The sequence below is a fragment of the Phodopus roborovskii genome, unplaced genomic scaffold (genome assembly GCF_943737965.1).
Source record: "Phodopus roborovskii unplaced genomic scaffold, PHOROB, whole genome shotgun sequence".
In the NCBI taxonomy this organism is placed as follows: Eukaryota; Metazoa; Chordata; class Mammalia; order Rodentia; family Cricetidae; genus Phodopus; species Phodopus roborovskii.
The window spans coordinates 1,435,731-1,453,434 of NW_026126638.1; the positions used below are offsets into that span (position 1 = coordinate 1,435,731).

Here is a 17,704-nt window from a genome sequence, read left to right on the forward strand (position 1 = left end):
GGAGCCCCCCCTCTCTCCCGGGCTCTGCTGATCCATGAGGGACAAAGGTTTCTGACTTAAGATTATGATGTAGTTTGGAGACATACTGGGTGTGAACCGAGGCTCCTGAACCCTCACAGGAATGGAAGCAGCCTTGCCAGGCCCAACTTCACATCAGAGGATGGTCAAGATGACAAATTCAGTTGGCAAGGAAAGAAACCACATCAGTCAGATGCAAATGCCCGGACACAGCTACACACACATACATACTCACAAAGCCACCTCACTTGAAAGGGACAGGGCTGGCTCATGCAGCCAATCTCTCCCAACCCAAGTCCCTGGGTCAGCTTGGAGGTCCCAGAGCTGAGGTGCCAGCTCCCTCTCTCACCTGTGTAGAAACTGGAATGATTAGTTTCTTGCTCGAAGATGCTCTTGGTCTGAGAGTCGAATCGGAGCCATAGTCCAATGGCAAGCACCGCAATACCGGCAAGCTGCAAGACACACAACACATTGATTGGCATTAGTCCTGACCGATGATACCGTCAACAAATGCTGAAGAGGCTCGCAAAGGGCGTTGGCACCATCCTTTCTTTCTGCCCTCCGAGTGCATCTGGCAGTAGCAGAAAGCAACGGCAAGAGTGTGATCAACCAGGTGGCAAGATTATCAGTAAACCCGGATTAACCATTCCTGGCACACCCAATCCCAGCACTCAGAGAGGCAGAGGCAGGTGGATCTCTGAGTTGGAGGCCAGCCTGGTCTACAGAGTGAGTTCCAGGGCGGCAAGGGCTATAAAGAGAAACTGTCTCAAATGCCCTGCATCCCCCAAAAGAAAAAGAAAACAAAACGATCCCCTACCAGAAGTAATGCACTAGGTGGGTACAGAATACTACACAGCGGTGACCAGGCATTATGATGGCTACAAGCTACTCCAAGTGTATCTTACAATGTTCAACAAAAGCAGGAACCATTGAACTCATAAACTTGGGAGTCTATACAAACACCAGCATGCTGTTTAACTGCATATAAAACATGTATCATAGAGGTGATAAAGGAATAAAAAGCAACCATCATAAAGAGAGTGATGATCTCCAGGTAGGAGGAGGAACTGCTAGGCAGGGTAGTAGGGTGGGTGAGTATCTGGAGTGTTTAATAGGATGTTTAATGACATTTTTATTTGCCTTGCTTTGTTGTCCAGGCAGATCTAGAACTTCTGGGTTCAAGCTATCCTCCTGCCTCAGCATCCTGAAAGACCAAGTATACACTATTCCATGCCAAACACAGATTTGTGACTTTTAACTTGCGCAATGGTAAACACATGCACTGGGGGTTGGGGACAGTTACGATGTGCTCAGGGCATGGCAAACCAGAACTACTCTTCACTTACCCACACCAGCCAGCCCTTTATTGACCAGCCAACCCCTGTCCTGGCACTGTGGAAGCAGATGCTGTTGCGGAGGCCTTCTGCCAAGCCTCTTCATTTCCAAATTCCCAGCCGTAGCAATGGGATTGGATGCACTGAGTGCCAAGAGCACATGGTGACAATGGGAAGGGACACCAGGGTATCAGTCGATAGAAACCACCCTCACCAGTTCGGCCAGAGGGTAAACAGGCTAACATTAGAGCCTGTACTCCTGAAGGAGGAGGTATTCAGTGGGCTTTAGAAGCAGTTCGACCATCTCAGCACACGGTCACGTGACCCAGCACCCTCCTTCTGGTGGACGGTCAGCCAGCACCCCCTTACAGAGCTCGGGATCCCCTTAGAGAAGACATTGCTCAACACCAGTAAGAAGGTCCTGAGGCTGAAGAGTCCCTGGCCGGACACTGGAAGAGTTCATGAACACCGGGAATTACAGAGTTAACATGAACCCAAGAGCTGTGTGTTCAAAGACATTGGTCAGGGTTTCCTCCTGAGTAAGACACATGGGGACTAGTCTAAACAGAGCACTATTTTATGTGAAAGAAGGTGAGTCATACTGGGCCAGGCTAGCTAGCTCATCTCCAACAGAATGCTCCCAATCACAGGGAGCACCAGGGTTGGGGCTGGGGTAGAAGGGCTCAGCTGGGTCTTGAGCTAGACTCTGGTTTATTATCAGAAATGATCTACACATATATTTTGAATTTTTTTCCTGTGGCTTAAAGGTGTGATAAAAATGTAACAAGCTCTGGTTTAGGGCTTTTGAAGGCCTGCTACCCTAGTCTGTGCAGAAGAAATATGGGTTAGAGAACTTGGCAGGAAAGGGAAATCTCAGGTCTCATCTGGGCCATGGTTGAGGTTGGTTCTACCTATGGGCTCCACCCCAAGCCTACAGTGACACAACTGGCCTGTCCACACCACAGTGCTACATAAGCCCTAGTGTGACACTGGCCTGTCCACACCACCTTGCAATGCAGAGAACTAGAAAAAGCCACCAAGCCCCAGGTACTTTTGTTGAAAACATCTCCAGGGAGGAGGAAGGCTTAAGAAAGTAGATGACAGCCGGGGGATGGTGATGGCGCCTTTAGTCCCAGTACTTGGGAGGCAGAGGCATGTGGATCTCTGTGAGTTCGAGACCAGCCTGGTCTACAAGAGCTAGTTCCAGGACAGCCTCCAATGCCACAGAGAAACCCTGTCTCAGGAAAAGAAAAACAAAAATCAAAAAAAAAAAAAAAAAAAAAAAAAAAAAGAAAGTAGATGGCAGGTAGGCTGAGTGCTGATGGGGAGTTTGTAACACTTGATCAGGGGTGTGAGCCAGTGGCCATCTTTTTGTCTGTTTAGTTTTCTTGCTGTTTGTTTTTTTCTGAGACAGGGTTTCTGTGTAGCCCTGGCTGTCCTGGAACTCACAGATCGGCCTGCCTCTGCCTCCCCAGTGCTGGGACTAAAGGTGTGCACCATCACCTTCTGCCTTGTTTTGTTTTTGAGACAGGGTCTCACTATGCTCTGGCTGACCTCTGCCTCTGTGCCAGGATCAATGGTGTGCATTACTACTCCCATCCAACTCTTGTTTGGTTGTGAGACAAGTTTCCCACTGTGCGGCGTGAACTTGCTGTGTAGACCAGGCTGGTCTTGAACCTATTCCTGCCTTCTAAGTGCTGGGCTTCCAGGCATGTACCTGCTACCATTTTTGTTGCTTTCTGGTGCTAAGTGGCTGGAGGGGATGCAATGTAAGTCATTAGCTGCCTTGTTCTGCGTAATGGAAGGACAGCTACAGTTGGCTAGGTTGGCTGGGGTGGTGGGGCTGTGAAACCCGATAGCTCCCAATTGGCTAATCGGGCAGTATTGTTTAAGGAGCTGAATACTTCCCAGGGACGCTTGCTTTTGGTGGCAGTGCTGGGGTACTTCCATTGCCCCCTTCCCAGGCACTTCAATCATAGGAGAAACTAAACGAGAACCAGGCAGCTCTGCCCTGTAACAAATCGTCCTGTCAATCAGATACCAAAGTACTCCACATGGTCCAAGAAGGAGCCATCTCTGCAGGTTTGTGTGCAATGGGTAGTTAAGCCTCTCCTGTCACTGTGTTGAATGTGTATAGGCTTTCTGCTGGACACTGCCCCCTCAACAACATTGTATAGCCACTTACACACCAGTTATGCTGAGTTAGGGTAAGTGTGGGTTACATGTACATGTAATCATTGTATTCAAGGCATCCTTGGACTTTGGCATCTGCAGAGGAACGGGTGGGGTCTGGGGAAGGGTAGGGTGGGAGTTCTTTCATCTACCTTGGAGACAGCAGGAATGGCTATGTATGCATCTGTGAGGCGCAGGTGACTCCCGAAGCTCTGGCCCCAGGACTTCCTTCATGGGCTGTGTCCTTCAGCCGGAGCCAAAATTAACCTTTCCTCTCCAGTTGGTTTTGCCACTATTTTATCACAAGAAAAATAACTAATAAAAGTTTCCTTTCAGGCCAACTAACGGACATGCGGTAGTCACATCAGCTACAGAACTGCCCAGGCCACTGTGGTCGAGAGTCTGTCAGCACGTGACCCAGGCAGGTTTGGCGTGGATGCTCAGACAGGGCCCCTAGAAAGCGGCCAGCAACGTGCCGGATCACTAGCTGGAGAGGCCAGGAAGAGACTCCAGAGGCAGCACCCCAGCCAGAGGCCCTGCCTCCTGTTGGCCTCATTACCTTTTTTGTTTCCAACAAAAGCCAAATGGAAACAGTCTGGTTTTGCTTCGAAAAGCTCCTTTGCCATCTGGCCCCAAATGGTTCCATCCATGTGACAGCGAAGGGGAAAAAAAAAAGGAGTTTCTCCCTTTGTTTCACTGGGACTTGCTTTGTTTTGTCACTCATTTGGATTAAAAAAAAAAAAAAAAAAAAAAAAAAAAAAAAAAAAAAAAACCTGGGTCATGAGACAAACCTAAACTGTATATAGTCCACAAAGGACTTTGACCAGAATTTCTTTCTCCTTCTTTTCTGTTTTTAAAAACTCTCTCTCTCCCTGTGTGCCTGTGCGTGCGTGTGTTCTTCAGTGTAGGCTATATAGCGAGTGAGTGGGAGGGCAGCTTGCATTCCACCCTGAGACACAGTCTCTTATCTGCTGCTATGATGTAACCAGGCAACACCCGAGAGCTCCGGGGGCTTCTCTTTTCTGTCTCCTATCTCCCCACCAACTCCAGCGCCACCACGCCAGGCTTTATGTGGGTTCTGGGGATTGGAACTCAGGTCCTCAGGCATGTTGGGAAAACATTTAACCCACTGAATGAACCCATCTCCCTAGACTCTATGCTTTCTGTTTTGGTTTTTGATACAAAGTTTCATGACGTTGTCCAGGTGAGCCTTGAACTTTCCTCTGTCTTCCTCCAGCTCCCCAGGGCTAGGTGACAGGCGTCTTTAAAAACACTCAGGATCCTGAGGGGCAAGGAAAGTCAGAAGCTGCCACAGGCCTGCGGTTCAGGACAAGGCTGCTGATATGTGGGGTCTTGGGTGAGACACTGGAACGGAGAGGACACTGATGGAAGCCGGAGTGGTACTGGTTAGCAGCGTGCGGTGATGCATGCCTACACTCCCACAACATGAGAGGCTGGTACAGGAAGACTGGAGTTCCAGGGTCCATAGTGAGTTCCCAGGTAGCCTGGGCTCTAGCGTGAAAACTGATTTCACAAAACCTCCCCCAGCTCAAACCCTAAACAAACAAGACGCCAGCAGTAATGCTGTGGTGGTAGCAGAAACACGGTAAGGTATGAGGTGACAACAGTAGCCAGTAGGCTACTCTGTCTTGGCAAGTGCATCTGTACTAAAAAGCCGCAGCCGCCTGTCTGTCTGTCTCTCCCCCACAAAGCTTCCGTCTCCTTCAAGGACTGCTCAGTTAATTAGCTTCTTTACTGCCTCTGTGTTCTGTCTCTGCCAACTCTACACTGGCAGGTCTCTCAACTCTAAAAAGGAAAGAAAGGAAAAACAGCAAAACAGAAACCTGAACTCCCTTTCTTCGACCTCGCTCCTTGACACCGTCCTGAATCCCCTCAGGCAGGTCAGTCACTACTCAATTTTCCTAACCTGCAGCCTATGCCAAGGAACCCACGCTCCTCCTCCTTTGATGGAATCTTAGTTTCCCCGATTTAGCATTCCTGCCTCTGCTCACCCAAGTCCCTCTTCCTGAAATGCCACCCTGGCCACCAGGGCTCCAGCACTCTGACCACACACCTCATTAGAGCACTTGACTCCTTAAGGTCAGGTTACTCCTGTGATATCAGCCCACTCCCCACCCTCCTGTTCTCCAAAGAGACATCTGGAGCCCTTTCTTAATATCAACAGACAAAGCTGGGCATAGTGGTTCCTGTCTGTGATTCTAGCACGAAGGAGGCTGGGGGCATGGGATGAGGTGGTGTGGGCTTTAACCACAGCACTCAGGAGGCAGAGGCAGGCAGATACCAGTGGGTTTGAGGCCAGCCTGGTCTATTATATAGTGAATTCCAGACCAGCCCGGTGAGATCCTGCCTCCCCCGCCCCATCCCATATTAGGCCACATTTATAATCCTAGCACTTGGGAGATTGAGGCAGGAATCTTTGAGGCCAGTATGGGCTATGTAGTGAATCCTGACTCAAAACCCAGAGTAGCTCAGCGGTAGGGCACTTGCCTCCCATGTGTAAGCCTGTGGAACAGAGGAGGGGCCAATCCTTACTAAGACTCTACCTCTTTCAACAGGCCCAAGTTTTCCAACCTCCGGTGTTTTCCAAGGGCTGGGATTACAGGCATGTGTCACCACGCCCGGCTCTTATAAAACCTTCTGAAAGCCAAGTTTCTGCAAAGTGCTTACTCCACTGTCCTTTATAGCTCCGCCCATCGAGAAATCCAGCTCCAATTTTGGGTGAACACACAGATAACCTTGTCATGGAAGGCTTAAGCCGGTTTCAGGGTCACAAAAGCTCTCTCTCTGCCTGCCTGTCCTTCCCAGTGTTAATGCTGGAACCGAACCCAGGCCTTGAACTTGTGAGGTAAGCCACCAAGCCCACCATCATGGCACCACAGCCCAGCTCATTTCTGTTTTCCGAGATGCACAGAAAGTGCAGAGGAGGCTTTTAGTGAGTCACATCGGAAATCTCACTACAGGGACAGTGTCACCCTGAAACATGACCGGCAGCCACTGGAAATACCTCCAATTCCAAAGGAGGATTTAACAAAAGAAAAGAAAAAAAGCTCAAGTGTAATAACAGAGCTTAGGGTACCTGACCGCTCATTGTTCCTGGCCAAGCTTGCAAAACCGAATCCAGCCAGAACCTGTGGAGGTAGGCAGCACCGGGGAGGGAGAAGTAGTGAGTATCCATCTGTGAGTAGATGGATAAGGAGACTAGTAACTGCATCCGGTCCCTCAAGTGGGATGCAGCGTGTGAATCTGTGGGACAGACCCCAGCCGAATCACACCGGGTACACTGGGTATTCTGGGCTGGGCCATCTCCTATTCTGTGGCCTGACTGGCCGTACTTTATTTTTTTTTTTAAAGGATAAAATTCTTACCATGCTTTCCCTAGTTGGAGTTAGAGAATCCAGAAAATAGACAGTAGAAATCTCAGCTTGCTGGGATTTCCCTGTATTTGGCAGGGAGGGAAGGGGAGAGAGAGAGAGAAGTTTTGGAACAGAATTTCAGGTAACTGAGGCATAAACTTTATGTAGCCTCCACGGTATTGCAGGCACATGCCACCAAGCCTGGTTTATGTGGTACTAGGAATCGAACTCACGACTTTGTGCATTCTACCAACAAACTCAGCTACACTTCCAGCCCACTCGGCATGGACTTGAGGGAGCCTCATCTGCTTGGTTGGGAGGGACAGAGGTGGGCAGTGGGAGTGGAGAAGGGGAGGGTTTCTTTCCTACTTCCTTGTTGTTCCTCTAGAAAAACAATGGCTTTTTTAGGAAAGGATGGTGACATAATAGAAATGTAGCAAGCAAGAAGCAGAAAGCCCTATAGCTGCCACCTGTCACCTGCATGGCTATACCGCCAGTTCCTGGCCGTGAGGGGGTGGATGCCAGGTGATATGACCACACATCTCTGTTGAGGGTGACTCTACAGTTCTGGAACTGCCATCAGGAGCTCCGGCACAGAGCACTTCCCTCAGCCTTTGAGAGCCTCATTTCCCCTCACCTTACTGTAGCTCAGTGAAGCTTACCTAGGCTGGCCTCAAACTGGTGATCCTCCTGCCTCAGCCTCCTGAATGCCACTAGGGTTACAGGCATGCACCGTGCACGTGCACACACACACAGACACACACACACAGACACACACACACACACACACACACACACACACACACACACACACACCCCTACCTTACCGGTTCACTTTCAGCCTAGGTTGAAGGTTAAGGTCAAAGAATCGCTCTCTCTCTCTTTCTCTCTCTCTCTTCCTCTCTCTCTCTCTCTATAGGGTGCTATAGCCACCCAGACTCTGTAGGGGGAAATGGTAATGACAACAATAACAGTAATAAACCTTGAGAAAGACAGCAAGCACCGTTAGGTGTCCTCCTGTGATCCGAGGTGACTGGCAGAAGGGGGTTATCTGGGACATTGGGTTCTGTTTTCTGGGACTGTGTGTGTGTCTTGGGTGGGAGAGGCCAATGTGTAAATTGGCCTTCTTTCTCCACATCCACAAAATGCTTGCCAGAGCCTGGGACTGGATGGAATGGGAGACATGAGGTGGGAACGGAAGGGAAGCTGGACAGGTATGCCCAGACCCAGGCTACAGCCTCTGCTGGGTTCCGGAGTGGGCAGGCAGGGAGGGAGGGACGAAGGGGCTCTCTCTCCCTGCTTGGGGAGGAAATGACTCCAGCTATCAGACGCCCATTGCCCTCTTTGTGGTTTTGTTCTGAACAGTGACTTGGGCACCTGTAGGCACAGTTGCTTGCACCTCTGCGGAAGTCAGTAACAGACCAAGTTACTAGGATGCAGTTATTGCCATCAGCTGTTTCCAGGCCTTAAATATCAGTCAAGCTTGAAGAAAGCCATTGAGGTAGAGATAAGGCCCTCTGTGTTCAAGGCGAGTCAGGCCACTTGGACCTGTGGGCTCCGGGCCTCAGGCATCACCATGGCAACCTCCTCTCACCAGCAAATGCCAAGCCTGGAATGGGCCGAGTCACTAGTTAGGAGGCTGGGCTGGGCAATGCCAACAAGAACTCACAGTTGCAGCCTTCTCTAATCTTCCCTGACTGGACACTGGAACTATTGGCTATAGAAGGGTTAGGGTGTAGACAGTGCTGGGAGGGGGGGGGCTCTCCCCAGTTAGGAACAAAAGTCAGGTTCACTCCAAAGATGAGACTCCACGGCCGCCTCTCCTTGAGGATCACAGACTATTAGCCAGTGGTAATGTTTAAAGAGCACAGGACCAACCTGAGTTTAAAGGACTAACCAGCAGGTCCAGGCCACGCCTCAGACTTCTCCAGGTTCTACCAAGCCAGCAGCATTTACATAGCAGCAAACCCACAGACACCCCTCGCCAGCCAGCGGCTCCCAAAGGGAAGCCCCAAACCTGTCAGACATCGCGCACCAGCACCACAGTTCCTTCCTAGACCCGATGTCAACCCAGCAGGGGTGGGGTTCCCCAGGAGCCCGAGTTTGAGCACATGCCCTAGGACATTCTGATCCCGTTCATAATCACTTCCCTGGGCTTTTGTTTAAACACTGCGCAAGAAGGATGGACAGGAAACAGCTTTCTCTGGGCTTGTGAATTGGAGGAAGCGCATTCCTCACACCTTTGCTGAAACCACCCAGAGAGGGAGAGGTGACATTTCCCAGGCTCAGTGTCTGTAGGAAGGGAACTTACAGCCTTAGCTGGAAGGAACGAGGCTGTGCCCCCCCCCCAGCACACGGTTAGGGGGAGTGGGGCTCCTTCATTCTAGCCAACCCAACCTCAAGGCCCCAGGAAGTCCACCTGGACTGCTGGCTGGTACCACTGAAGGCCGGGAAGCCTGAGGGGCAGACTCACTGGCAGGGCAGGTAGCTCCACACTGAATGATCAAGGTCAGGAAGCTGAGGCAAAAGAGCTCAAGTTGCAACCTGCATTTGGCTCGCAAAAGTGCATTTACCTCTTTACCCAGATAGGCTCCAATGACTCAGGGGAGTGGAAGAGGCTCCCATGGCCAGCTAGGGCTGAAGTTTGGTGAAACCCACTCCCAAGCCGCTATGATTCGGGAGCGCAGACTCCACTCCACATTCTTTCACAGATTTCCCTTTTTGGCTTTAAACAATAAAACACAGAGACTGTGGTCAGGTTGCAGGCTCTTTACCCTTAGCACCGACTCAGAGGCATGTGCTGGCGAGATAAACAATGGCCACAATGGAGACTGGTAACAACAGCAGTCCTTACTATCTGTGAGGACCCACACATCCCAGGCATGTGGGATGTGATTTATTCTGCTAGCACCCTTCCTTGACACATGACTAGGAATCGTCAGAGATGTTAAGCAAGCCACTTAGACCCACACAGTCAGAAAGAACCTTTGGCTCAAACTGAACCCGGGTCACTGGGATTAAAAACTACTACTGAGAACTGGGAATCCCCAAGTCAGGGATTGGTGGCCTGGACAGGTTGGGCTTGGAAAAATACTCTGGTTTACACCTTAGTGGCAAGGATTTTTCTACTTGCCCAGGCTTGAGAGTAAAGTGTCAGCTGCCTGGCAAGGGAGGGCAGAGGCCAGCTCTTCCCTCTGGTTCTCTGTCCTTTCTCTCTGCTGAGGCTCGGGGGAGGTGGTCCTTGGAGAACGTGTTTCAGGGAGCCCCCGGCACGTGCCCCTCGGACGCCTGCACAGAAGCAATGGTGACTGGCATGACCTCCTCTAGGGCAGTGGTTGCCCCTGTGGGTGAGACCCCTGGGGTGTAGGACCCTTTCACAGGGGTCTACTAAAGACCATTGGAAAACAGATATTTACATCAGGATTCGTAAAAGTAGCAAAATTAGCCGAGTGGTGGCGCACGCCTTTAATCCCAGCAGGTGGATTTCTTGAGTTCTGGTCTGGTCTACAGAGCAAGTTTCCCAGCCTCAAAAACCCAAAACAAACAAACAAAAACAGGGGGACATCCACGTTATTGAAGGTCGAAGCATTAGGAACCACTGCTCTAGGATATGGATTTGTGGCGGGGTGGGCATTATTGTCCAGAAGGTTCTAGATGAAAGGATTCAATCCTCCTTTTGGGGAAGTACATGGGATGAACTGGGGGAGTGGGAGGGTCTGCTAAGGTCTTAGACTTAGTTTTGGGTAAAGTAAGCTTGCTTCTTTCCGCAGAGTCTCCTGCAGCCCAGGCTTATCTAACTTGCTACGTATCTGAGGATGACCTGGGACCCTGCCTATGCATCTTAAATGCTGGGCCCCCAAGCTGAGGTTGTGAACTATTGGTAATAAAACCCAAGTTAAGCTTCATTAGGTGAGACTTGACTTTGACTATGGGGTTAACTTCACTATCCTTTCCAAGTGGAGATAGCCAAGCGGTCTATAGACGGAAAGATAAGCTCTGTGTTACAGTCCTGGAGGCCAAGTTCAGCTCCGAGCCACCCTGTGCTATGTATGATTCCTCAGTTGGAGAAGGGAGACTTGGGTGAATGGAACTGTTTGGGACCAGCTCTGTGCCACAGAAAGCTGAGCGGTGCTGTGACTGCAGCCATGGCTGCTGGCATTAAGGCTTGCTAACCGAAGCACCGGGCTCTTCCTGTGAGCCAGGAATGGGACCACAGCTTGCATTACTGCCTCTATTATGCAGACAAGGAAACGAAGCTAAACTATTAATTTGCCATCTCCTCACAGAAGCCTGTGTTTTTAACAAGCCAACACCCTCAATAACTACTCTGGTTCACAGATGACCCTTGCTGTTAACTTTTGCTCTTTTTTGAGGCAATTTTTCATGCAGTCGATGACCTTAAACTCAGTTTTGTAGTTGACAAGAACTTTGAACTCTCTCTCTCTCTCTCTTTTTTTTTGGTTTGGTTTTTCAAGACAAGGCTTCTCTGTGGAACAGCTCTGGCTGTTCTGAGATGTGTTTTGTAGGCCAGGCTGGCCTTGAACTCACAGAGATCTGCCTGCCTCTGCCTCCATGAGTGCTGGGATTAAATAAAAGGTTTCACCAACACCACCACCACTTGGTGAACCCTGAACTCTTGATCCAACTGCAGGCATGTGACACCTGGGTCAGGTCCCTAAACTCTTTTGTAGCATCATGGGCAGTGTGTAGTGTGTACCCCTCCCCTAATCCCAACCTCTTCCTCATAAGGAAGCCAGGCCCTTTAAGAAGGCAACTTCTATTTTGTATCCTAAATTTCGAAAGAGTTTTGATACTCATATAATTCAACACTTAAAAAAAAATCCAACTGTAAAATACACAAGTTAAAGAAGGCACCTGTTTCCTTACTTCGAAGGTGTTTCTTCTGCGTGGCTAAGAACACGGCTGGCCTGCACACGGACCCGAGCAGAGCTCTAGCTCAGGGCTCCTGCACTCTGAGGTGGCTTCCATAGCCAGGATCAGTTAATCAGTCAGAAATGAGGAACCAGGCTCAGAGAGGTGAAGCAACTTGCCCATGCGTGTCACAGCCTGTCACAGCATGTTCAGGGTGACTCAGCTGTGGGCTCTCTTTGTCATCTGCATGACACAGGCCTGAGAGAGAAGTCTCATTCTTGGTAGAAAGGGTGTCTGTGTGTGCCGATTTCTCAGGGTATTGTCCTAATAATGAGGAGGTGGCTGGGTCTGGACAAGTTCAGGAATTAGGAAATCCCCTCCTCTAGAGACAAGAGTCAGCATCATTTAAAAACCAGGGTCCAGAGTGATGGTGGATCTCCCTGAGTTGGTCAGGTTCCAAAGCTAAAGAAACTCTGCCTTGAAAAACTTAAAAAATAAAAACAAAAACAAACATACAAAAGCCACCACCGCCGCCACCAAAACCCCCAAACTCCCGAGCCCTTGGGCTGGGGGTGACTCCCTCAGTTGCAGAGTCCGGCCTTGCATGCTTGAGGCCCAGGCTAAACTCTTTCCAGAGGAGACATCTCGGCTGAAATTTCCACTGCCTGCTTGCCAGCTCAAAAATAATCTCCTTTCTGCTCAAAGCAGGCATTTTGATCTTAACCAAAATCATGTGACATGGGGGCGGGGCCTGGAGGATGTTTTGCTTTAGATTCCAGAATACCACACATTTGTTTCCCCTGGTTGGTGTGTAGCGATTTTATCAGTGCCGTATAGCACATGCACTGACAGTGTTGGCCAACGGCACTTGGAGCGCTGATTGGCTCAGTCTCCTCTCCCATCATGATGTATTTTGACTGCTAAGGCAGACAGGTTTTCCCAAATTTCTATGTCTTACCTATCACATGTCTCTTAATTTTAGATGACAAGTGTCCACACATCTGCTCTCACACCTACCCCAAAAGCAACTAATTCACTTGAACAGTTTTCACAATGGGCCTTCTGATAGATAACACCGACTTCCTCTTTGTGTGTGTGAAGCAGGGTCTCATACAGCCCAGGCTAGCCTCACTAAACATCCAAGGAAGACCTTCATCTATCTGTTGATCCTCCTGCAGCCGCCTCCTAAAAGCTGAGCTGTCAGGCTGGGGTCACCATGATCCATTTTTATGTGGGGTTGGGGAGTGAGACCAGGGTTTCACACATGCTAGGCAAGCATTTTTATCAAATGAGCTATAACCCTAGACACCATCTCCCTTCTTTTGATATGAAAAACAAACAAACAAACAAACAGGGGCACACACAAATGATACTACAAAGGAAGTATTGAACTTGATTCTGATTGCAAAGTGCACATTCAAAATCATTTTGTCAAGCTGTGTCTCTTCCACCCCCATAGTGGGAACCGAATCCAGGGACTCTGAAGTTGCATTCCTAGTCCCAGAACTGTTGTGTGTGGCTTGAGGTGCTCCTGAGCCTCTTCCTCACTAAGCTGCCAATGGGCAGCCTAAGCAGGGTTTAGGCTCCCTTCCCCTGGCTGCTGGCCTCTGAGCTTTGTCCATAACCTTGCTCCACTCCATGTGAGCAGGACCCTGGGAAGCAGAGCCCTGGGTGGCTTGGGGTCACTTCTTATCTGCTGCAGATGCCCACTGCCTCCACGAGTCCAGGGTGGTCAGTGTCCTTATCTCTATTCTTATCTCTCAGAAAACTGGCTTCTGAAATCCAACCTGGAGCCTCTGCCTGCCACCGCCCCCACCCACCCCCAACCTGGAGTAGCGAAATGACTCCAGCTCTTAAGGTACACCGTGAAGTCCTAGAGGTAACAGTGGCATCAGGATGATGTCAGCTTCCCATTACAAGCGACAAAGGGCTCTCCAACCCCAGCACTGGGAAACAATCTAATTTCTGCTTGCAACGAGTTTTCTGGGTCACCTAAAGGTTATGAGCCTTAGACCCAGGGTCACGATTTGATTAGCGGAAAACAGAGTATACAAGACTGTCCCAGGCTGGTAAAGGAGGTCTTTAACATTTGAGCGTTGCCCGGTGTGGAGGCATCTATAATTCTAGCTTTTGGGAGGCAGGAGAATTATTGAGAGTTTGAGGCCAATATTGTCAACCAGAGCAGCCTGGGTCAGCCTGGGCTACACAGTCAGTCTCAAACTCAATACACCACCACACGTTAGAGTATAAGGGTGATAGATTGGCACTTGGGGCATTATAAAGGTGGTGGTACTCAAACTGCAAAGGGGCAGCAGGAAGCCGCCTTAGTGGGGAGGGTCCATTTCTGGGGTGCACATTCCTCTTTAGGACTAGGCAGTGGAGGCTCCCCAGATTGAACACACCTATCAGAACTGGGGTGTGAACACGTGGTATATGTATGAACATGGCAAGTTGGCCCTTTGCCAGTGCTCATTTAAAGTGACATGCACTCCAATACCTGAACCTCTACCCACTGGAAAGCTACCCAGTGGTGAGCTCACAACTATTCATGGCTTTGCTGGTCTTTTCATTTGGCTTTAATAAACCCATCGCTCCACTCATCACACACTATAGACTCACTGAACTGGAAAAGCAATGAAAATTAGGATACTGCAGAATCTGTTTGACTTTAATAAAATGGTTCAATTTACTTTCTGGTATTTTTAGCCCAAGTCTAGGACCGCTCCAGCGAGCCACACAGGGCGGTGTTGTTTCTGCTCTGGACACACTGGCTGTTCAAACCGGGGCATGTGTGCATGAACAGGGGCTGTCTTCTGACGCCCAGAAGCTGTCTGGAGGTGGGGAGTCAGCCCCTGGCCTTGTCTGGATCCCCGATGGGCATCGGGTCAGCTGTGAAGGCCATTTCTGTCCCTCTGCACAGTGCCCATTGTGCGCACTGAGCAAGGACTCGGCACCCAGGCTGCTGATAGTCCTCCAAGTCATCAGTCCCCAAACCACACAGCCTTCCTTAGAATCTAGTTAACACGGGCAGTCTCCAAGCTAGACTATTTTGTATGTTCCTGCCACCCAACTCTAGTGACCCAATCCTTACTCCCTGTCTGTCCCCAAGATGTTCTTCTACCTTTCTCTAAGTCTGCAGAGAGGAGGAGATCAGTTGGGCTGGGCCTCCCAAGCTCTATGGGGTGGGAAGAGGGATCACCAATGGGCAAAAAGCTGCCTGGGAGCTTATGGAGCTGGATCCTTCGTGTGGACTAGATGAATTATGAGTATCCAATCACTCAGCAACGATTAATGGACGGGTCAGTGAGGATGGGTAGGGAGGTGGCCCTACAGCCCAGACTGTTGTCCCTGGAGCTTAGGGTTCCGCTCTTCCTTTCTTCTTGATACTGGGGACTACCATTTTATTTTGTGTGTATGACCCCCTTGCCCTCGGACATCAGAAGGGGTTAAGGGATCCCCAAGCACTGGAGGTATAGATGTTTGTGAGACACCACGTGGGTGCTGGGAACTAAACTTCAAGCCCTTGCCATCTCTCCAGCCCCCCACAGCACCAGTCTTGAACTTACATTCCAGAGGCTCAAGCCAGACAGAGAGCAGGAGCCTAAATTCAGGGACACAGTACTTTAAAAGGTGAAACCCACAAAGATACAGCCAAGTCATAGGATGGTCAGAGTAACCTTGAAATGTTCGTTTATGACAGAGAACAATAGGTATTTTAGACATGACTTGCCAGTTTTATTTTGGTTAACACATCTGGACCATTTGTCAAAGTCTTAAAAAACTCAACCGTGTTGCCAAGGCAAATGTGACTATTATGGGGAGGGGAGGGCTGAGAACTGTCTAAGCAAGTACTTGGAGTCAGAAGAGGGTGACATTAGTTTAGTCATTTTAGTTTTTTCTTATGTTTATTTACTTTTGAGGTGGGGTCTTCACTAAATAGTTCTGGTTGTCCTATGTAGAACAGGCTGGCCTTGAACTCAGAGATCAACCTGCCTCTTGAGTGTTGGGATTAAAGTCAATGCACTGTCACTCCCAGCTAAATTTAGGGTTTCTAATAGCATTAAAAAGCCCTCTATTATTCTCCCATCCGATTCCAGGAAGTCACTGTGTCAAAAACATGTGATCCAGGAGGTTACCTGGAAACCAAGGGAAACAAATCAATACAGAGGATAGGATGGGGATGGGGGAGGACCGGTGATCTGAGGTTCATGGGCATCCAGGACAGAAAAAACAAAAACAAAAAAACAAAGTGTGTGTGTATGTATGTGTGGGACCCATGATCTGAGGGTCATGGGCATCAAGAACAAAAAAACAAAAAACAAAACAAAACAAAAAAACCAAATAAACTATGCATAATGTTTTCTCCTTGAAAGAAATTCCCACTAATTTTGTGGGATTCCCTGAAAAGGCTATGACCTTGAAGCCTACAGTAACATACACTTACTACTTATTAAAACTTAGCCGGGAGTGGTGTTGGCCCACACCTTTAATCCCAGCACTTGGGAGGTAGAGGCTGGAGGATCTACCTCTGAGTTCAAGTTCAGACTAGACTTACATGGAGATAGCTTGTCTCGCAAAACAAAACAAAACACACACAAAACCCAAAAACAACAACAAACTCCCAAGCAAATGCCCCTCCCTGCCATTAATCAATGTCTAAGTATTTTCTTGGGTGGATGGGGTAGGAAATTACCCGGGCGATGTAATTTTCATAAAATTGTCTCATCTGGGGACAGGATGTTGCTTTCCACAGCTGCACACTGCCACTCGGAGGAAAATGAAGATGTCCCTTGACCAGCCTGACTTTTTCCACAGGATAAGCCAGGTGATATGCAGTCAGAACTCCAAAGCATAAAAACATACCAAAAAATACTAAGACTGGCTTTTTTTTTTTTTTTTTTTTAATGACTCTGGAATTTCTTTAGTTGAAAGTATTTTTTTTTTTTTTTTAAAAAGCTGGGCACTGGTGGCACACACCTTTAATCCCAGCACTCGGGAGGCAGAGGCAGGCAGATCTCTGTGAGTTCCAGGCCAGCCTGGTCTACAGAGAAAGTTCCAGGACAGGCTCTAAAGTAATACAGAGAAACCCTGTCTTGAAAAGCCAAAGAAGAAGAAAAGAAAAGAAAAATCTCCCTGGCCCTTTACTACCACCAGAAAAAAAAATGTTTTTATTTATTTTTTCCTGGGATTAAAGGTGTGTGCCACCACCACCTGGCATCAGGGAGATTTTCCTACCTTTGCAGCTCTTCTGTATGTAATAAGTAAAATGCATTTCTGCAAGGCTTTGACTGGAAATCAGAAGCACCCACCCACACTTTTGGGGGCTGCAGCTCTAGGGGAGATTGCTGCCTCCCATGTATGACAGATCTTATTAAAGTTCCCTGACCCAACCAGGACAGGACAGGGAGGAACTCAGAAGTCACAATGTCACTTCTTAATGCTGTGTGGAATTATCCAGAACACGTAAGGCAGCAACAGTGATGAAGAAACTACCAGAACCCTGAGATCTGAGCCCCCTGCCCTGGCCCCCACCAGGCCAGAGATACCCTGATCCCCCCCACCAAGCCAGGGACAGCCAGGCAAAAGTCATCTATCCAGCTCTGTGTGTTACCAAAGAAAAGATGGAGTTTTGTTTGTTTTGTTTTTTAATCTAAGGTATTTTTAGGTCCCAAACTGTGTGGAGACCAATCTGAGGCTACATCTCCTTATAAAAAAGTGAATTGAACCAAACACCAGACAGAACCACCCCAGGACACACACAGGCCTGTGTGTAAGATTAAAGGTTCATGTCGACACACTTCCCGAAGGGAGAACTGACAATGGTAATTTGTGAATGCAGGAGCCAGGGAAGGCTCATGTAGGGGAGTGAGCACTGACCAGCCACCCCAGATCCACCCCTGTCAAAGCCTGTCCAAATCTGGGGAGTAACCAGTA

At 49.1% G+C, this 17,704-nt stretch overlaps 1 protein-coding gene across 1 annotated transcript in view; it reads right to left on the reverse strand.

Annotated features, from left to right (window-relative positions):
* The window catches only part of Cd9 (CD9 molecule), a 32,431-nt gene that overhangs the window by 10,335 nt on the left and 4,392 nt on the right, over positions 1-17,704 (reverse strand). The window contains exon 2 of the mRNA XM_051207939.1: positions 368-470. Within this exon, the coding sequence (XP_051063896.1) occupies positions 368-470 (103 nt within the window). The remainder of the gene's footprint in view (positions 1-367; positions 471-17,704) is intronic.